Source organism: Capricornis sumatraensis, chromosome 2 (genome assembly GCF_032405125.1).
Source record: "Capricornis sumatraensis isolate serow.1 chromosome 2, serow.2, whole genome shotgun sequence".
Taxonomy (NCBI): domain Eukaryota; kingdom Metazoa; phylum Chordata; class Mammalia; order Artiodactyla; family Bovidae; genus Capricornis; species Capricornis sumatraensis.
Genome location: NC_091070.1, coordinates 89,581,917 through 89,604,324, shown reverse-complemented (window position 1 = coordinate 89,604,324; position 22,408 = coordinate 89,581,917). Strand labels below are relative to the sequence as shown.

The following is a 22,408-nucleotide window of genomic DNA, read 5'->3' as shown; positions in this document are numbered from 1 at the left end:
AAAATTTCCATCCGAGACCTAAGATCCCACAAGTCACCTAGCGCAGCCAAAAAATAAAAATTAAAAAAGTTTTAAAATAAAAGATTTCCATAACCAGAAGGAAGACTAAATGTAACTGAAGTTCATCTTCCTCCCTGAGGATTCTCTCCCTCAGAAAAGATCTGCAATCATTACTATACCTGGATCTCAAATATGATATTTTTAAAATGAGTGTCTTGGGCAAAAATGCATTGCTGCTGAGATCCCATTATAATAGTTCCACTTTCATGCATAGCTATAAAATATTTCATAAAGAAATACCAAACATTTTGTGGTCAGCAAGTTCCTGCAGCTCCAATTTTTTTAGATCACAGCAAGATGTAAATCCACAAAGAGAGATATTACTATTATTATTTTACCAAGCCAGGTAAAACACAGATTGTCTAGTTAAATTTAAATGTTGTATAAATAACAACTAATTTTTAATATAACAATATTTTGGGATACACTTAGACTAAATATTGAATGGGGCATACTTATACTAAAAAAGTATTCCTTGCCAAGAGATAAAGCTCAAAAGAAGGCATGATCTTGGTGAGAAGGGCTGGGTATATGCCACGCCAAGAAGACTGGCTCCCACACTGTAAGGAAAGGGAAACAGCTATTTAAGCTGGAATGCCTTTGGCTACAAAGTGAAGAACATGTGAGAAAAGGGACAAGTTTGAGGCAGGAGGATTTGAAGGCCACTGAATTAACAGTCCGGGTAACAGTTGAAGAAAGGAAACTAGTAGCAGAAAATACAAAGTCTATGGGTAGAAGTCATAGTTGGCAGGACTGAAGGATAGGGAGAGGGTTCTTATCTGCCTTTTTAAAGTATTTAGGGTGGAGGGGGAGTAGGGTTAAAGTGAAAAAGGAAAGTGAAGTTGCTCAGTCGTGTCCAACTCTTTGCGACCCCATGGACTGCAGCCTCCCAGGCTCCTCTGTCCATAGGATTTTCCGGGCAAGAGTACTGGAGTGGGTACCCTATCCCTTCTCCAGGGAATCTTTCTGACTCAGGAATTGAACCCAGGTCTTCGCATTCCAGGTGGATGCTTTACCCTCCAAGCCACCAGGGAAGCCCTAGGAACTGAAAAAGAGCTCTGGGAGTTTGTTTTTAACATATAGGGTTGGAAGCACCCTGGAGCATTCCAGTGAGAAGGTGAGTCTGGAAACTGCTTGAAAACAGTGATTAAGATACAGGATGCACCCCCACCAGGTCATGAGAGACCTTAGCAAGGGCTTTCTGAAGGAGTCTGAATTTTCAGCTGTTTCATAGTGAGTGAGCAAATTCACACGGTTAAAATCTTCATCTACTGAAGTCATGGGGGACCCCGTACAAGTGAATGTTTCAGAGCCTGTAGCAGGAAACAAAAGCTGCACCCTATGAGTGGTACTGGTAATAAGGAGGTTCAGTTCAGTTGCTCAGTCATATCCGACTCTTTGTGACCTCATGAACCACAGCATGCCAGGCCTCCCTGTCTATCAAGTGGGCCTTAGGAAGCATCACTACGAACAAAGCTAGTGGAGGTGATTGAATTCCAGTTGAGCTATTTCAAATCCTGAAAGATGACGCTGTGAAAGTGCTGCACTCAAAATGCCAGCAAATTTGGAAAACTCAGCACTGGCCACAAGACTGGAAAAGGTCAGTTTTCATTCCAGTCCCAAAGAAAGGTAATGCCAAAGAATGTTCAAACTACCGCACAATTGCACTCATCTCACACGATAGTAAAGTTATAAGGAGGTAATGTTGCTTTAAATTTGTAAAAGGAGGCACCACGCCTCCACCTTATTTGTTTTATTCATATGGGATTTACTGCTCTGTAATATTCATTCAGCTCTTCCCCTACCTTCTCTGTCCCCCCTATCAGCAAAGCTAATCCGTTTTGCACAGCACCCCGACACTCCTCCCATAACATGCATGTCAGTTCAGTTCAGTCACTCAGACGTGTCCGACTCTGCGACCCCATGAACCGCAGCATGCCAGGCCTCCCTGTCCATCACCAACTCCCGGAGTTTACCCAAACTCATATACATTGAGTTGGTGATGCCATCCAACCATCTCATCCTTTGTTGTCCCCTTCTCCTCCTGCCCTCAATCTTTCCCAGCATCAGGGTCTTTTCAAATGAGTCAGCTCTTCACATCAGGTGGCCAAAGTATTGGAGTTTCAGCTTCAACATCAGTCCTTCCAATGAACACCCAGGACTGATCTCCCTTAGGATGGATTGGTTGGATCTCCTTGCAGTCCAAGGGACTCTCAAGAGTCTTCTCCAACACCATAGTTCAAAAGCATCAATTCTTCGGCACTTTATAGTTCAACTCTCACATCCATACATGACTACTGGAAAAACCACAGCCTTGACTAGACAGACCTTTGTTGACAAAGTAATGTCTTTGCTTTTTAATATTCTGTCTAGGCTGGTCATAACTTTCCATCCAAGGAGTAAATGTCTTTTAATTTCACGGCTGCAGTCACCACCTGCAGTGATTTGGGAGTCAGCATCCCTTTAATTTACCCAGTCCATCTTTCCCAGTCAGATTCTTCTCCACCTCCCTACCCACACCCAATTCTCTCTTCTCCTCAGATCAGTTCAAGAAGAATGCTCCTGCCAGCAGGCATGAGCACCCACCCTGTCATCCCCCACAAACTCCCCTCCCCCAAACCCTTGCTTACTGTGCCTGGGGCCCTTAGGCTCATCAAAGGGTGAGTGTGTGGCACTGTATATCTCATCCACAATAAAAGTAGGCAAACAACCCCCTGCTCTAAATACTAAGACCTGCCTTATGCTCTGTGGGTGACTCAAGTCGTCTAGCTTTCAGCATGTGGTGAATATTTTTGGGTAAAGAACCTCCGAGTAGAACAACCTGGCAGGATTTAGCAACGGGAATTTGCTCTGATTAAATATTTGCTGTTCCGAGCTCCATCCCAGTTTTAGAAAAAGAAAACATACATCACACACAGATTCCACACTGTGGGCTGGAGGGGACAGGCCTGCTAAGGATGTTGCCTCTTAGGTCTGGCTCTGGGCATCCAGGGACACTGCATCTGTGTTGGTTCTGTACAGACCCGAGGGCAAGGAGATTCCTCCCAACCACTGAGCAACCAAACTCAAAGTCACAAAGTATCAGTGAGAATAAAGAGCTCATGCGGACTTCCAACCCTAACTCCACTAATAACTTGGGAAAATTACACACGCTAGCTGAGCCTCAGTTTCCCTATCTGTACAATGAAATAATACTGCCTTCCACCTCATGAAGCTGCTCTGAGAATTAAATCAGTGAATCCTTGTAAAAAGGGCTCATCACAGTTCTTGATCCATAGTAGCCATTAAGCAAACGTATTTAATTCTAAAGTTATTATTTAAAAAAAAAAAACACTTTGGGGGGAGGGAGTCAGGCACATTACATGAACCCCTGATTGGCTGATGCATTCTGATTTAAACAAGAGGGGAGATGAACATCTTAGAACTCAGTAGACACTCGATTCACTTTACCAAAGGATTCATACTGAAAGATACAGTTGAACTTCTGTATAACTGCCAGTTCTGTATCTACGGATTTGACTAACCACACAAAAAAATTTTTTTAAAAATTTTTTTTCCCCAGAAACTTTCAAAAAAACAAAACTTGAATTTGCCATGTACCTGGAACTATTTACATAATATTAGATATTTTAAGCAATTTAATTAAGTATTTAATTAGATACCTTAAATCAATCTAGCAATGATTTAAAGTATATAAGAGGATGTGCCTACGTTATACGCAAGTCCATTTTATATAAGGGACTTAAGCATCAGTGGATTTTGATATCCAAGAGGGTCCTGGAACCAACCCCCAAAGGATACCAAGGAACAACTGTACTGGCAACTTTCGATAAGGTGAACCCTTCCCTGGCACATCTATATAGGCATACCTCAGAGATACTGTGGGTTTGGTTCCAGATCAACGCAGTCAAGCAAAGAGCACAGTAAAGCAAGCCACATGAATTTTTTGGTTTTCCAGGGCACATAACAGTTAAGTTTACACTGTACCACCGTCTATTAAGTGTGCAATAGCATTATGTGATTTTTTTTTAAAAAAGCATTGTTTAAAAATTTAATAATATAAGATTGAAAAATATTTTATTGCTAAAGAACACCAATCATCTAAGCCTTTGGTGAGTCATGGCAGTAACATCAAAGATCACTGAACATGTAACAACAGTCATGAAAAAGTTTGAAATACTGCAAGAATTATCCAAGTGCGACACAGAAACAGCAAATGCTGTTCAGAAAATGGCACACTGATTCACCTGCTCGAGGCAGGGTTCCCACAAACCTTCAGTCTGTAAGTAAAGCACAGCAAAACAAGGTATGCCTGTATCAGAACTGAGTTCTAAAAACAGTACTCACTACCTGTCTTTCAGAGACCTAGTCACCACTCAAAAGAAAATATATCTGGACTTCCAAATCAGGGAAGACATTTCAAAACATCAACACAAGTATTAAGCCTAGAGATGTTTGCTAGAAAATCCCCATGGCTTGTCTGTTGAGGGGAGATGCTGGCTATGCCCTTAAAACAATTTGAATCTTGGGCAAATAAATGTGAAGAAATAATGGCAGGGTTAGAAAGGTCTATAGGTCTAGTTGGCCAGGGGCCCACATGATATAAACTTAGAAATAAAGAATAGAATTTGGGAGTGGTTCTTACAGAAATGAAGAGGAAAAGGAGCATCATGTCCCCATAACATTATTTTAGAGAGATGAGTAAATGGCACACTAGCAAAGCTAATGAGTCTTCAGTTCAGTTCAGTTCAGTCGCTCAGTCGTGTCCGACTCTTTGCAACCCCATGAAGTGCAGCACGCCAGGCCTCCCTGTCCATCACCAACTCCCAGAGCTCACTCAGATTCACGTTCATCGAGTCAGTGATGCCATCCAGCCATCTCATCCTCTGTCGTCCCCTTCTCCTCTTGCCCCCAATCCCTCCCAGCATCAGAGTCTTTTCCAATGAGTCAACTCTTTGCATAAGGTGGCCAGAGTACTGGAGTTTCAGCTGTAGTATCATTCCTTCCAAAGAAATCGCAGGGCTGATCTCCTTCAGAATGGAGTCTTACCTTCCACTGTATCAAATTTTTAGGACATTGAATGAAACCAAGCTGCAAAGAAAGCTTGGGGAGAGCTGAGCAGGAGAGATATCACAAACCCTAGAAGAACTAGATCTACAGGTTCTGTTTCGTATCTTACTTAAAATAAACTTCAGGACCAAGACTCTCTCCCCTTTCTGACATTCCAATTATTTGTAAACTTTAAAGACAGTTTAGTTTTCTCTGTGGAAAAATTCCAGTCTCCATGACAGTGGACCCACCCATGTCTGTTACCCACCCATGAACAGGAGTTGCAAAACGGGGAAGGCTAAAATCAGCTTCCATCCTCCCCTTGACGGCTTCTAGCAATCAACGGTCATTTCTCTGTAAATTATTACCTTTGAAGCCCTTTCGGGATTGTGGGGGCTATTTTTAAAAACAGTAACCACCAGGGACTTCTCTGGTGGTCCAGTGGTTAAGACTCTGCACTTCTAATGTAGGAGGCGCAGGTTCCATCCCTGGTCAGGGAACCAAGATCATCACACGTGCAATGCAGAGCAGCCGAACAAAAAAAGAGTAACCACCAGTACTCACATCTCTTTTGTTGAGATTTCTAAATATTTTTAAGAGAAAAGTTTACAATGTGTTATTATTAAAAGTCATATGTGGGTGCTCAGTTGCTCAGTCCTGTCTGACTCTTTGTACCTTCATGGACTGTAGCCCGCCAGGCTCCTCTGCCCATGGATTTCCCAGGCAACAATACTGGAGTGGGTTGCTATTTCCTACTCCAGGGGATCTTCTTGACCCAGGGATCAAACCTGTGTCTCTTGCATCTCTTGCATTGGCAGGCAGATTGTTTACCACTGAGCCACCTGGGAAGCCCATTAAAAGTTATAAGGGGAACTAAAATTCCACTGAGCCTGGTTTTATTTGACCCAGTCACCTCTGCAGTCAGGAACTTAATGTCCCCAATAGTAACTCCCCAGAATCTCAGAAGCATGCAAGACAAAGACGATGCTAGAGTTCACAGCTCGCCCTCCACCATGAGCCTTTCAGAATCAAACCACCACAAATATGATTAGATAGTTAGAAAACAACTCCAATCACAAACTTCAAATAATAAGCTTTCAACTGAAACAAGACAGCTTGCAGAGAACTGACTAATAATGATGACATGAGGGGCTCTTCCTCAGAAGGGAAACAGGGGGCAGCTACCGTCAATCTGCTCAGGGAATTAGGATTTATGAAGGCAGAATGTACAAAGAACCACTCCACTTCCTAACCTTGAAGGAGGGATAAGAGTTAATCCCAGCAAAAACTCATATAAAGCTTCAATGAGGCAACAGCAGTGGGGCTTGGGGCCACGGAATACCTAGGTCCTATGTGCTCACTGGTGCAGCCTATGAGGGAAGGCAGAGGGACCAAGGACCAAGATTCCCCATTTCTAGTTTGGCTGCGGGTTGGATGGTGGGCCAGCAGTGGATAGGAAGCACAGGAGAGGGGCGGTTTCAGGGTGCAGGGGCAGTAATTCCCTTAAGTACAGGCTGCCAGAATCACGGGGAAATGTGGGCAGATGGTGAGAGAGCAGGACTAGAGAAGAGGACTGGTAGGGGCCAGAAGAGATGGCAAAGGAGGCACTCAATGGAATAAATAAATTTACCAGGAGAGGAACCCAGGTGGAGGGGCAGGGGATGAAGGAGACACAGCTGGGAACAGCCCAGAGAGCTGAGGAATGCAAACATTCAGGGACTGGGAAGAAGGGGTAAAAAAAAAAACAAAAAAAAAAAAAAACAAGAAAGAAACTGAAAAGACACAGAGCCAGAGAGAAGCTGAGCCAGCAGAGTGTGTCAAATACCACCAGCTGATGAGATGCCAGAAGTAACATCGGATTTGGCAACAAAGACTCATTTGGGGCAGTAATCAGAATATTCTCCAGAGCAGAGACTGAAGGCTGAGGCGAGGAGACAGTCCAGGTGGCTGGATACTGGGCAGGAAGTGACCCCAACAGGCCTTTCACCCCTGCTTTCAAGAAATCTAACTGCAAACCTAAAAGTGCATCATTCTAAAATATATTTATTTACCAATATACAAGCAATCTGGAGAAGAGAATGCCAACCCACTCCAGTATTCCTGCCTGGAGAATCCCCTCGACAGAGGAGCTTGGCGGGTTATAGTTCATGGGGACACAAAGAGTCAGATAAAACTAAGCGAGAGAGCATCCATACAAGCAACACATATTTACATTCTCGTTGCCGAGGAAAATGTAAATTACAACAGATACAGGTAACTGAATTCCCCTATCATGACTCCAGCCCTAACCTGACTGCTTCCAGAGGGAACCCCTGTCACACTTCCTTGTAGGCCCTTTGCTCTGTTACTCCCCACTCATTATGTCCCACAGATTGTTGCATGTTCAACACATAAATCTATTTGCAACATTTTAAACTGCTATATAAAGAAAGCTGACCACTGAAGAATTGATGCTTTTGAACTGTGGTGTTGGAGAAGACCCTTGAGAGTCCCTTGGACTGCAAGGAGATCCAACCAGTCCATCCTAAAGATCAGTCCTGGGTGTTCCTTGGAAGGACTGATGTTGAAGCTGAAGCTCCAATACTTTGGCCACCTCATGCAAAGAGCTGACTCATTGGAACAGACCTTGATGCTGGGAAAGATTGAGGGCAGGAGGAGAAGGGGACAACAGAGGATGAGATGGTTGGATGGCATCACTGACTCAATGGACATGGCTCCAGGAGTTGGTGATGGACAGGGAGGGCCGGCGTGCTGCGGTTCATGGGGTTGCAAAGAGTTGGACATGACTGAGCGACTGAACTGACTGAAACTACTATACAGAAGTCCACAGCCCAGACCCATGGTAATTTAGTCTCTGTGACCCTAGTGGCAGACATTCACACTGTCTCTGAGTTTTCACCCTTAGGAACAAGGTATAATCGATAGTGCCCGTATGGTGGGTATCGCATGTCTCTCTCTGCACATGTAGAGGCTTTAAGCAGGACTGACATCCAGAAGATGAATGCTGGATCAGGAAGGTGGTTAAATTTTAATAGACACTGACAAACTCTTCCCAGGGAGGGTTGAAAACTCTAGGGTAATGGGTGACAGGGAGAGCAGACAAGACGAACAGAGGAGCCAGCGGAGCCCCCAACCCCGTCTCGGAGCCAGGAAAGCCTCTGCTGCTCCCACAGGGTCAGCTTCTCAGTAAGCACTGCCCCCCACAATCAAGGGGAAAAGGGTGGACCAGGGCCCTAAGTCCAGAAAACAAATCCATACCTAAGCCCAGAGAAAAAACTGCAGCTGTGGAGGCCTGGACTTTGTTTTAGATGGAAGACACAATTACTGACCCACACTCTCTCCCGCAGGATGCAGGGTCTGATAGAGGAGTCTCTGCCCGCTGAGAGGAGCAAAGCCCACTGACAGTTCTCTCTTCAACACTCAGATGCTGGGGTTTCTTTGAAAAGGACCAAGTGTCTAAACAGGCAGGGCTTTCTAGTCAGACCGCTTATCAGTGGGAAGATGTGCTTATGGCCTAAGTGAGCAGCACCAAATCAGCTAACTTCCCATTGAATGTGTGAACAGGAAGAGCCTGGTGATCTGAATGCAGATCCAACCACGCTCATGGCTGTTTTCTGTAAACAGCCACTGAAAGTCCAATGAAATGGGAGTTTACAGGCGTATTCTTCATCCCACACTATATGGTATGCAAATATACCTAGATATCACAGCACAGGGCTTGGTCATTCTCATTCATATCTACTATGTACAGGTACACTCCTAGGTTATGGAGATTCAAGCAGCAAATAAAACAGATTAAAAATCTAAGCTAGGGCTTCCCTGGTGGTCTAGGGGTTAAGAATTCGCCTGCCAGTGCAGGGTACACAGGTTTGGTCCGGCAGTATCTCACATGCCACGGAGCAACGTGCACCCCAACTATTGGGCCAGCACTCTAGAGTCCACGCTCTGCAAGAAAAGCCACTGCAATGAGAAGCCCGCGCACTGTAACGAGAGAGTAGCCCTTGCTTTCCACAACTGGAGAAAGCCCGAGCACAGCAGCGAAGACCTGGCACAGCCAAAAATAAATAAATGAATAAAGAAATAGAAAAAAAAAAAAAATCCAAGCTAACAAGGAGCTAACTTTCTAGAGAAATGCTAGCCATGTGAGCTCTACTTTACAGATATTTCAGGCATTTTCATGGTTTAATTTTGACTATCCACATTAGTTAGTCCATCCTAAAGGAAATTGACCCTGATTATTCACTGGAAGGACTGAGGCTGAAGCTGAAGCTCCAATCCTTTGGCCATCTGATGTGAAGAGCCTACTCACTAGAAAAGACTCTGATGTTGGGAAAGATTGGAGGCAGGAGGAGAAGGGGGGGACAGAGGATGAGATGATTGTGTTGCAGGAAGGAGGACCCTTTCCAGGGCCCGGAACTGGGCTCTTCTCTAACACTCGGAAATGAATTGTCCCAGGAGACACATGTGCTGACAAAGCAAGAGACTTTATTGGGAAAAAGCACCCGGGTGGAGAGCAGTAGGGTAAGGGAACCCAGGAGAACTGCTCTGCCGCATGGCTCGCAGTCTTGGGTTTTATGGTGATGGGATTAGTTTCCGGGTGGTCTTTTGGCCAATCATTCTAATTCAGAGTCTTTCCTGGTGGCGCACGCATCGCTCAGCCAAGATGGATGCTAGCGAGAGGGATTCTGGGAAGTGGACGGACACGCAGTGTCTCCTTTAGACCTTTCCCGAACCCTTCCGGTTGGTGGTGTCTTATTAGTCCCATATTCCTTATCAGGATCTCCTGTCATAAAACAACTCATGCAAATGGTTACTATGGTGCCTGGCCAGGGTGGGCGGTTTCAATCAGTGTGCTTCCCCTAACAGTTGGATGGTATCCCCGACTCGATAGTTTGAGCAAACTCTGGGAGATAGTGAAGAACAGGGAAGCCTGGAGTGCTGCAGTTCATGGGGTCACAAAGAATTAGACACGACTTAGCAAGTGAACAATGACGACAATCCATGATTTTGCCTTAGGTAGGGCACAGAAACCTAACGTTCCCCAAAAGATGGAACTCTACTGTGAAATGAAATATTCCCCGCTCTACACTCAAGTCTCTTTCAAATGCAAATATCTGAGCCTGAAACAAAGCCAGCTGTTTGGAAGCCATCCGCTACTTCCTCCCCGTTAGAGCTGTGGAGCTGGTGGAATGTGAGAGGTGGCCTCGTCGGACACCCCTTACAGTAAACGGGAGTAGGAAGTGAACGATAAAGAAAGCAGGTCTGGCCCCAGATAGTTAGAGGCATATGAAAGAAACGATTTCAGCAAACCCGGAGACTTGCATTTTCCCATACGTAAAAGATGGCTGAATCTCTTCACGTGACAGATCTGGCTTTTCTGAAGTGTGTGCTTGCTCCATTCCTTCAGTCCTCCTTGCGACTGAAGAGTCCTCTTCAGTCCTCTACCATGGACTAGCCCCCAGGCTCCTCTGTCCATGGGATTCTCCAGGCAAGAATACTGGAGTGGGTTGTCATTTCCTTCTCCAGGGGATCTTCCTGACCCAGGAATTGAACCCCCATCTCCTGAGTCTCTGCATTGCAGGTGGATTATTTATCCACTGAGCCACCTAAAAGTGTGAAAGTCGCTCAGTTGTGTCTGACTCTTTGCGACCCCAGGGACTATACAGTCCATGGAATTCTCCAGGCCAGAATACTGGAGTGGGTAGCGTTTCCCTTCTCCAGGGGATCTTCCCAACTCAGGGATCGAACCCAGGTCTCCTGCATTGCAGGCGGATTCTTTACCAACTGAGCCACAGAGTAGTCTTTCAATATTCAGACTACCTGCCTCCTTGCTGCAAACTTATACATAGCCTGGGTCCTCCCCTGCCTCCTCAGAGTCAGCTCTCTCAGGATTGGCTGAGATGCTGTCTCCTGGGCTCGAGTCCTAACATTCCCACTGAATGAAACCTAACACTCAAAGTTTGCACATGTTTTTCCGGTCAACACTACCAAACCTACACCCTCCAGATTCTGAGAGCCCCTGGTCACTTGTTCCCCAATTCTAGGGCTAAGACCCCAGCCACACACACAGTTCGGTTTCTGGCCCACCATCCTTCTCATTTTACACTGGACCAGGAACTGGGGGCCCCCAGGAGAAGAACTGGGGTACCCACATACTCATTTTCTCTACCCCTACTTCCTCCCAATCACCAAAATGCTTGGATTGGCTACATAGAAAGAAGGGCTGATTATTATTATTATTATTAACCTGTGAATGATTTACCATGTATCTCAAAAGGCCAGGATGAGTAAATCCGTCACGAGTAAAAACATCATGCTGTTCAATGTGTCTCACTAAATTTATTGCTGTGCTGTTCTTGCCTAGTTAGCCCAGAACATGGCTCATACAGCCTGGTATCTGCAACTTAACCAGGAGCTCCAGGACCCTCAGCACAAAGTTTAGCCCATTCAAGCTTCCCCTTTAGGGAAAGGGGGGAACAACTGCGTAGGACATCAGCTGGGCCACTGAGGTCAACCATGGGCCAGCACAGCAAAGGGAAGCCTGTGGGTCAGAACCAGCCAGCTCCTGTTTATGTAAATAAAGTTTTATTGGAACACAGCCATGCTCATTTGTTGGTATTTTGTTTTGGCTGCAGAGTTGAGTAGTTGCTAAGGACCACAGGGCCTTCAGAGCTGAAATGTTTACTAGCTGGCTCTTTACAGGAAAGGTTTGCCCAGCCCAGGACCAGGAAGTAGAGCTGAGGAGCTGTGCTAACTGCTGAAGTGTAAATTAGCATCTCAAAGGCAAATGACAACTTACTCTACAGATCAACAGTCAAAGGAACAGCAGACAGGCAATCAGCTCAGCTGGTCGTGATCAGTTGGCTGTGGTCCTCCCCTGAGTGTCCTGCCTTCTCCAGAGCATGCCCTGCTGCCCCCCAAATGGAACTTGGTGCTTTAAGTGAATTAAATTGTTCATCTGCCATATGTTATTTTCAGGGCTACAGCTTAAGGGTTTAATTTGTCTGTCTACAAAAAAAAAAAAAAAAAAAAAAAAGCTTTGTGGAAGGGGTGGTGGAGGACATGTCTTTGAGTTCAGCCCTTTTTTCCTGTGGGTCAGAAGCCCACATAGTAGGAAGAAAAAACACCCTCACATCTGTTATACAAACACGACTTGTGGAACCAAAAATAAAACCCACACTGATGAAAGCCGGCGTGTTGCAAGATATAATTTTAGACTTAATTTTAAGACTGTAGAAACAGCCTCACTGAAATTTAAAAACCACAACCTTGCTTCCCGCCCCCAACCCCCACCCCGGCCCCAACCCTCCCAGCAAATACCCAACCCCTCTTTGTGATTAAGCTCAATCCTGCTTTAGAGGGCAAAACACTCTAAGCCCTTTTACAAACCTCCCACCTCACCTGGACTTCCAGTTCCCCCACATAAGAATAGGGAGAAAGCATTCCTGAGTTCTGATGTGACCCCAGAGGTCAACAGAAGGGAGCGCTAAGCTGACACCACCATCTCCGATAATCACTAATGGAATTCAGATATTTTTAACTTTCAAACACTACCACGTGCACATGTGGCCTGATGCTAAGGGCGCCTTCCTCACACACAGAAAGCACACGAGGAGGCCCAGTTCTCACGCCCACATCCCATGAGCCTGGCACAGTGCTTGGCACTCACACAGGTGGGAAAGAGGGGAGGGCGAGAGGGAGGCAGGGAGGGATCAGTTACGTGACTTGAAAGATTTTTTTTTAAACAAGAACTCAGATTACACTTTAACCAAGTAACAGGATCAGTCTTTTAAACCCTTATCAAGTATCAAGACTCAACTATTCACAAAATGTCTGTCTGCTGCTCACCGCCACAATCTGAGGCTACTGTTTAATGTTGTGCCATTTGTCTGTGCCTCTGGCCCTGTCACAGCAGAGCTGTTTCCAGCCATAAGACCATGTCTGTCCCATTTATCTGTAGACAGCATCAAGGCCTCTGCAGATTGTTGCTTAACAGACGGTTTTGATGATGACAGAAACACAGGGTTAGGAAAATTTCAGTTCTCACATCTCATTGTCCCTCGCCCACAGTGAGGTGCATCCTGAAACGGAGATCCTACTAACATCCGATGCTCCCCAAAAGCTTCTGGATAATAGATCTTCCAGACAAAGGACAATAACTATTGTTTCTTGTTTTCTGGCTCCTGGGGAGCTCATTATTACTGGACAAGGGTCAAACCTCTTTGTCTTTGGTTCAGACTCAAAAAGGCTCTCAGCAGGCTTTCACATTAGTTCAGATCGTTGCCTGCAGAACCAATCTGCTTCCCACCATCATTTCCCCGCATTCACTAAGTACTGAAGGCTGGGGCCTGAGCCACGAAAGAAGCGACGGACGGGGGGCCACAGGAATGGTCTTCTTTGGGTGGTGTTACGTCTGGATGCAATGTGGACCTAAGATAGAACTGTTTGGAAACACATGTCCCCAGAGTCAGCCAACGGAGAGTGGAGGGGACCCAGAAGATTTAAAAGATGGACTGTCACTGCCAGCACACCCCTGGCTAACTCTGATCAGGCCACAGTAAGAATTCCCCTTCTGTATTCTACACAGAACTTGAAGTTCAATGGCCCAGACAAACTTAACCTCAGAAACACGCTGGCTGATCTGCTGGACACATATAAGGAACAATAGCAGTACAATGAACTCAGCAGGTGTTCAGAAGGAGGACTTCTGAAAAGCATTCTATCTCAGCTGAATTAAAAAAAATAAAAATAAAAAACTCCAGAATCAGATAACTGGGTCAGCAATTTTTTTTGGGGGGGGGGGGTGGTGGGCCAGGGGGTACTAAGTCAACACTTGTTCTAACACAAAACAGAAAATACCAGCTGAGACTATAGAGTTCTTGTCCCTATAACTTGAATACACTACAGCAATACCTGTTGCAAGGTCTCAGGTACAAGGTTCTGCTAACATTCAACCAGTAAAGACCAAAATCAAAGCAAGAGCCAGACCTCCCGGCTTGAGCGTGAATACCGGTCATTCTGTGCTGTGACAAATTACATGGTGTTTGTGACCAAAGCAGAGTATTTTTCACTGCTGCTGTTTACTTTGAAAAGATGGTCACACCAAACACAACTTGAAGGCAGGTTCTATTTCACATGCAAAGCCACCGCATAAGTAAACAGTAGGTGTGTGGTTGCCCCTATTTTCTACTTCAGACTAACTGTCATCCCTGGAGCCCAGCTTCTGGTTCTCACGGGGGAAGGAGGCTGGTGGGGAAGGAAAGCTAAGGAAGCTGCCGAGGCCCGTGTTTTCCAGAGGAGATGCTTCTCCCTCACCGTAAGTCCAGAAGGAAGGTCAGGAATCGTGAGGAAGGGTGCTTGCTAAGGCTTCTCCTGCTGCTTCTCAGCAACAGCCAGACCCGGCTGAACAGGCCAGAGAGGCGCCCCCAGCGGGGGCCCAGCAGTCCTGGGTCCTCGTCCGGCGCTACCTGGTGTCACGCCTTGGACAAGCCACCTCACTGCCCTGGGCCACCCCTCTCATCTGTCAAAAGAGGAGACTGGTAAGGATTATAATGGAAGACTCTGCCACTGTGAAACAATGTTTTACTCAAATCATACTGTCAAAAGAGGGCAATATTTTCTGTGTCGCATGTAACACCACATAGTATCTGCTGTCTCTTCACTGGGGAGAAGACATAAATAGAAGCTGCATCCTTCCCCTCCTCCCCTCCCCGCCCCCCCATCTATTATCTTTTTAACTAGATTCTTTAACTAGTAATTTTATTTCCTGTTTTTTTTTTTTTAAATCCCCTGTGACTAGCAAGGGACAGGGAACAGGAGGGCTTTCCCCAAAACAATACTATCCCTAATGCTTTCATATTCCTAATAAGGCAGGTTAAACATAAAAAGTAGAACAGCTCATTACTGAATTTCAGCATCTCTAACACAGTGGATCAAAGCTCTGTCAACTCTAGGAACCACCATAGCTGGCTAAACGTCACTGAACTGACCACAGGTGTACTCAGGAGAGCATTCTGAAATCTAGGTTTTTCTCTGAGGCAAGTAGCTTCTGTGTTCCTCTACAGCCTGTGGGGACTCTGGAATTTGAAAATGGAGTGCCATCTGGGAGAAATACAAGTTCCAACAACATCCTCAGGTCACCCATGGGGATAGTTATCTAGAGAAAGAAGTCTGAGGGAAGTGAACATGCGAAGCCGGGGACAGGAGGGTAATCCAAGTCTCAATAAGAGAACTGGAATGAGATATCAGGCAGCCTGGGGGGCTGAAGCAGGACTGCCCAACAGCAGACTGGAAACCCAACACTTCATGACCTTTGTGGGGAAGTATGTGGTCAGCACTGGACCTGGAAAAAGTGGGGAGGATGACCTGTTAGGATCCCGGGCCTGTCCTGAGAAAAGCCTGCCTCAACCAGCTGACCCGTCAGGATGTGAACAACCAAAGGCAGAAATGAAAGCGCTGCTTCAGGGAAGGGACCAGGCCAGGACGTGACCTCTTCACTGCCTGCGGGGTGGGGGGAATCTCCAGATACGGATGTGGCTTGGAACAAGCCTGGCTATAAATAGTACTTCTTTATTTCATTTTCATCCATCTACTTCCAAATAATCTTATGCTAATACAGCTAATATACATGAATTTCCTATTAACACATCTTCTTCTCCTTCTAATGCACAGTGAAAATGACTGGGAAATACAGGCCAAAGGTAATTTATATATCACCTCTAGGGGATGTGTTGAGAGAGACTGGATTTTCTGAATAAATAGAGAAAAATCCTTTAAGCCCATCCTGCTACCTCCATTCCAAGGGCCTAAATCCATAGCTGGCAGCCTCAACATCCATCCCTGTTCCCCTTCCCTTGCAAATTTGGACTTCATAATAACTGCAGAAATCGTGATTAGAACATATACTTGAAATTTGTTTAAGGTGGGGGAGGTGGTGACTGTCACCTGGGAGTGTAACTGAAAAGGGGGCCAGATTCAGATCCCATCACTGTCCCACTTCCACCCCACACTGGTCCTGAGATTGAGCAGTCCACTGAACCAAAGTGACTAGGACAATTTCTAAATGGCTCCTTGGATAAAAAACGCCAGATTCCAGCAAGCCAAGGGCAGACCAGCCACGGCAGGAAGGGGCTTCTCGGGTCCAGCCTGGACCTGTGTGCACGGATCCGCACAGACCACTGAGCACACTCAGCAACCTCTCTCCTCATCAGGCTGGGCAACGAGCCTGGGGTCCATTCTGATACATATAAGCCTTTTCACAAACTCATAAACTCAGAATTTAAGCTGTTTCAGGAGATGCACATCCAAATGCCTTTCTTGGGAAGCAAGAAGTAAGGATAGAGGTAAGCATCCAGCAACGGGGCCTACGGTGAGCTAGCAGGCTTGGCCCTCTAAAGGCAGCCAACCGCACATTACAAAAAAAAAAAAAATCTGCAGGCCAAACAAGAAGAGCTTGTAAACCAACGAACAATTCCTAGGCTAGGAGGTTTTCAGGGGCACCTGAAATCCCTGGGTGTGGCCCTGGCTAATGGGCGGGGCTGGGGCTGGCTTTTCTCAAGTTCAGGGAAAGAATGGAATTCAGAAGCTGCTTTTAAGACACTGAGGAACTGCAGCCTGAGGCAGCCCCTCACCTCTGGGATCTCATCCAGCCCTCCTTTTCTGCCTACGTTATCACCCTGTGTTGAAAAGAACCAAAATGCTCTTTTCATCCAATCATAGGGAGGATGCAATTTCACATTCCTCCTCAGAGGAAAATGACCTAAACTCACCAGCAGAAAGTCATGTATATAAAGAAAACATGTCTCCAAAAGAGATCAAGTTAAGACTATAAAACGTTAACACTTTTTACAACAAAGGAAGGGACCAAAAAAACCACTGCTATCCAAACCAAAGATCATAGTAGCTTCTCCTCTCAATACAAGGAATGATGCTTCAAATTTTAAATTTCAAGCAAACCCACACACACTACAACAACAACACAAACACCGGTCTTCCAAAATATGGAAGATGTATTTTGGTTCTGAAAAAAAAAGTAAGACACAAAGCTTCAGCCATCTCAGGCACCACCTACCACCCCATCAATGAATCAGCCTGGGGACCAAGTGAACACGGGTTGGAGGAGACGGATCTGAGACGCTTCAGTGCAGGGGCCTGCGGGCTCTTCCTACCTGGACCTGGCACACAGCTCACAGGGAGGCAGCCCCAACGGCCATATATGCCCTTCCCTCCCTTTTCCAGCACTGGCTTAGTCTTCAGAGCTCCTACCCGACAGGAAATAAGAACAGCCCTCCTTCGCACAGCTTCCCAGGATGCCCAAACCTCAGGGTCAGCATTCCTCCACACAGAACTTACATCTTGATTCGGCGGTGCCGGGCAGTAGGCTCACATCTCTCACCCATTTTGTAGTTGATCTCCGATGTTCTAAAGTGGATTTTTAATCCCCACAGGCATCAAATATCTCAAGACTATTTCTGAGTGAATTACACAGCTACTGACAACGATGACTTGCAATAAAACAGGTGGTATGTTTTGAGATGGGAAAAATGCTCACAGGAGAAGACAGAAATCACACCCAGGTCAACCAGCACAGCAGAATCAGAGTGCTCATGAGAAAGAGGAGGTTCCTAAGGGGAGAAGGGAGGATGTGTGCTCATCTCCTGGGAGAACACCAAGATCTCAACTCGCTGCTGAACGATCATTGACAGGAGAATGTGGCAACCCACCAAAAAGATACCCCGCGACCAAGGACAAAGGAGAAGCCCCAACAAGACGGGAGGAGGGGCACAATCACGTCTAAAATCAAACTTCATATCCACCAGAGACTCTAGGAGGGCACACACCAAACCTTGTGTGCACCAGGACCCAGGGAAAGGAGCAGTGACCCCACAAGAGACTGACCCAGACCTGCCTGGGTCTGAGGGCCTTCTGCGGAGGCTCGGGTCAGCAGCGGCCTGCCGCAGGGCCGGGGCACGAGCAGCAGCAGTCCTGGGAGGCGCGGCGTGTGGCATTCGTCCTCATGGAGGAGGTCGCCATTAGCTCCACCAAGGGCTCCACTCCAGCACTCTTGCCTGGAAAATCCCATGGAGGGAGGAGCCTGGTAGGCTGCAGTCCATGGGGTCGCAAAGAGTGGGACACGACTGAGTGACTTCACTTCAGTCACTTCATACTTCATCACTGGAGAAGGAAATGGCAACCCACTCCAGTATTCTTGCCTGGAGAATCCCGTGACAGAGGAGCCTGGCGGGCCGTGGTCCATGAGGTCGCAGAGAGTCGGACACGACCGATGTGACTAAGCACGCATGCACAAGCCCACGGGTGGGTCCTCCACAAACTGGAACAGTTACACCCGAGGAGTTCTCGCACTGCTGCAGAAGCTCTAGACCCCACAACAGACTTCCCAACCTGGGGATCCAGCAAAGGGCCTGAGAACCGCCCAGGCAATCCGACTTTGAGGGTCAGCAGCATTCGATTACAAAACTTTCGCAGGTCTGCAGAAACAGTGAGAAGAGGCAGGACGAAGTCTGGCCCAGCAGCTCTTGGCAGCTCCCTCTTGCTCAGACTTCAACACCCGCCTCGTTCTGCAGCCAGACGAAAACTGAAAATAACGGAAAAGGCGCTGCCTTGTGCCCTTCACGCTCACACCAGAGGCCTGCGAGGCTCTGGACAGAGCCCTGGCCGGTGCGCACGAAGGCAGCGTTGCTGGGTGGGAGGCAATTACATACTCCCATCCAGACTGGAAAGGATAATTGCTTTCCCCTCTTTCTCTCACATCCTCCGACATCTCCACAGGCCAGCAAAGAGAGGGCAAGGACTGCGGCAAAGCCCAGTGTGTGTCCCCACAAGGGGACCTTTCAGCGCCTGCCCTCAACCAAGGCCTGAGGATGAAGTCAGCCTCTATTCCATTGGCCAAGAAACAAACTGACTTTGTGACCAGCTGGCCGGCCAACCCTGTGAGGCCTCAGAGATGGAAAAAGGTTGGTTTCACCCACGGGAGCCTCATTCCCTATGCAGAAAGCCCAGCCAAACCATTTTCAAATAAATACATTCAGGGGACAAGCACAGAAACATTTATAAGAGCCTCTGTGAGGAGTCAGGGTTGCCCCTTCCCTCCTCCCCTCCCTTCCTCCGCCCTCTGCTCTACACACACACCACTGCTGCCCCGACCTCCCTAAGTAGCCCAGCCTGTTTCTATGACAACAGCCTCCTACTCAAGAATCTATAACGGCTTCCCATTTGCCATGAGACCATAGCCAAATGCCTCACCTTAGCCCTGAAATTCCTGCAAGTCACTTTACCCGCCCATGTCTCCTCCCTGTCCTTCCACACATGCCTTGCCCTACAGGGCCTAGTCACTAAGAACTCAGTCAGCCTAGGTTCAAATCCCAGCTCCACCACTTGGAGATGGAGACCTTGGGCAAGGTACGTAAATGACTCCGAGCCTCAGTTTCTCCATCTGTAGAGCAGGGAGAGTGGCAGGACCTATTGCTCAGGTTGAGTACAGTAGTGATGAACTGAAATGATTCAGGTAATAGTGCTTAAAATTAAACCTGGCATATTACCCAACAGATATTAGCAACTGAAACACTCATCACACGAGTCACTGCTTTCATGAAGCCTTCCCTAGCAACATCGGTCAGCACCTTCTGTTTCTCCCCCCCCCATTTTTTTTTTTTCTTAAAAAAAAAAAACCCAAATCTTCTGTTTCTTAAAAGTTCTGCAAACAGCCAGAAGCCATAAATATTGGCTGGAGTTGTTGAGGACCGTTCCATGAGGTAGGTTACTTGGATGGCAATCAAATGTTACAAATTATTATTATTAAACTCACATCCTAAAATATGTCTCTTCGTTCCCAAATTAGCTTTACCTCCAGTAACATCTCTGATGGGTTCCTCTCTAAAGAGATTGTGTTTCTGAGATCCAAAGCCTAATCTACAGAGACAGAATGTTTCTTAAGTGTCCCATGGACGCTTATGGGGCAAATGGGGATACACTGGCAGTTTCTCCCAGAGTGACATGCGGGGTCCCTAAGCCAAGGCTTGTTCATTTAAAAAGAGAACATTAAGTTACCTGAAAAGCTGAAGTAATCAAAGTAAGAGTTACGTCTACTCTTTCAAAGAGTCCTCCTCTCAAACTTCTCGTCACAAACATTCAAGATTAAACCATGGTAAGAGGAGGAGATGAGTGGCAAACACACCTGAGATATAGTAGGACCTTATAAAGCAGCCTTAGCCCTTGGTCTCCCTGCAGTCAAACTTCACAGCACTTCATGCATCCTCTCATATGGCACAATTTCTACCTGGTTTTAAGCCTCAGGAGACTTTATACCAGTCTTCTGAGTTATAAGCTCCTTTTCTCTCAAGTTTGAAGGCCCCATAGGCCCCAACGCAGGGCCTTATTGAGCAGAGATCCATGTTTAAAGCAATCAGAGAAGAATATAAATTTCACAAGTTTTGACATTAGTTCTAATATATTCCAGACCATACAACCCCAGTAATAAGAGCCTTACCCTACAGAAAACTTCCAAGGGCCTACCTTAACTACTGGGTGAGACTGTAACAAATACTTCTGCTGCTGCTGCTAAGCCACTTCAGCCATGTCCGACTCTCTGCAACCCCACAGATGGCAGCCCACCAGGGTCTCCCGTCCCTGGGATTCTTCAGGTAAGAACACTGGAGTGGGTTGCCATTTCCTTCTCCAATGCATCAAAGTGAAAAGTGAAAGTGAAGTCGCTCAGTCGTGTCCGACCCTCAGCAACCCCATGGACCGTAGCTTTCCAGGCTCCTCCATCCATGGGATTTTCCAGGCAAAAGTACTGGAGTAGGGTGCCATTGCCTTCTCCAACAAGTGCTTCTAAGAAAATGGTTTTTCTGAGGCCCTTGAGTACATTTAAAACAGTCTGCATTTGCAGCCTAAGGTCAGGGGGAACAAACACTTTCTTGGGAGTTGCTCCTGGTGGTGCCATCTCCGTGGTTCCAGCAGGGGACTGTCTGACCTTGCCCCTTTGGGCAAGGGAAGATGGGTCTGGGCCCCTGGAAGATGCAGTGCTAAGCGCTAAATCTGTGGGGCAAATGGGGTCTAGCTGGTCAGCCTTTCTTCTTCTCTCCCGTTCCCTCCGAGGAGAGCTGCCCCCAGAGAACACGCCTGTAGCAAACGTGCCCCTATAGAGGAAGTGTTCCCTGGCTCAGGTGGGGTCCCCAGGTGGGTTAAGTCTGACTCATTTTTTGGGGTTCAGTAGTAGGAAGCCCACTTCTTTGCAAATATGAGTCATGCTGTCTTATACCAGCTTTTGGGGGGATAAAAGTGATGTTTGTATCTACCTGCTGACATTGTAATATTTTTTGTCAGTTTATTTAGAACCTGAGAAGGGAAGGATGGCGTTATTTATTGGGCTCCCTCAGAATCCCCAACTCAACCCCTCATCATCAGGCCCATTATGAGGAAATTCCAGAAAAAGGTCCTATATGTGTCTCTCTCAGAATCACATACCAGGGATACCTTGCAGATACTGCCCAGGCAATGACTGGAAGAAAATCCATCCTTCACCCTTGGAAACATCCACCCTACAAGTGACATGTCCAGAAAAGGAAAAGCCGCCCTTTAGCCCACTCCTCATTACGTGTGGGATGGTCTAGGCTTTACCACACTGGCCACATTAAGTGTTTATATAATAGCTGCTGGAGACACTGGCAGTCATCCTTAGGACAAGGGAAAAGTACAAAAGTCTACAAGGAAAGACTACACATCTAATCAGCCATCAGCAAAGCTAAGACAACACACACAATCTTCTCCACCAAAAGCATCAGAAGGCATCTGACCTACCACTAAAGATCAAGATGGGGAAGGGTCTGCCCCCTTAGAGAGAAAGCATTGAAGAGGCTTCAGCAAGGCTCGGGGACAGCAGGTATAACCCCAAACCACCCCGGGTGGCTGGGCCCCATGCTCTACACTGAATGCTTCCCACACCCCGATTAACCATCGCCCGTGACGGGCAGAGTGGACGGGGCTGACTCACGTGCTCCCTCATCTCGTTGGCCACGGTGTCGGACATCATGACGCAGCAGATGATGACGACCAGGATGAAGTAGAGCGCGTACATGAAGCGGGTGCTCCGGGACTGGCGGACCTTGGGGCCACAGCAGTAGGAGCAGCCGGCGTTCCCACAGCAGCAGGCCAGCTAGGAAGGGAACACAGAGCATCTTCTCAGAGCCTCTCGTTTATAGACCTACTGAGCCCAGGCCTCGGCAGGTGAGCTCCCACCCATAGGATGTGTGTGAACAAAGCTGTCGCCAGGATTGGTCTG

At 46.9% G+C, this 22,408-nt stretch overlaps 1 protein-coding gene across 1 annotated transcript in view; it reads right to left on the bottom strand.

The window, feature by feature from the left end:
• The window catches only part of SERINC5 (serine incorporator 5), a 107,703-nt gene that overhangs the window by 33,488 nt on the left and 51,807 nt on the right, over window positions 1-22,408 (bottom strand). The window contains exon 2 of the mRNA XM_068963992.1: window positions 22,121-22,282. Within this exon, the coding sequence (XP_068820093.1) occupies window positions 22,121-22,282 (162 nt within the window). The remainder of the gene's footprint in view (window positions 1-22,120; window positions 22,283-22,408) is intronic.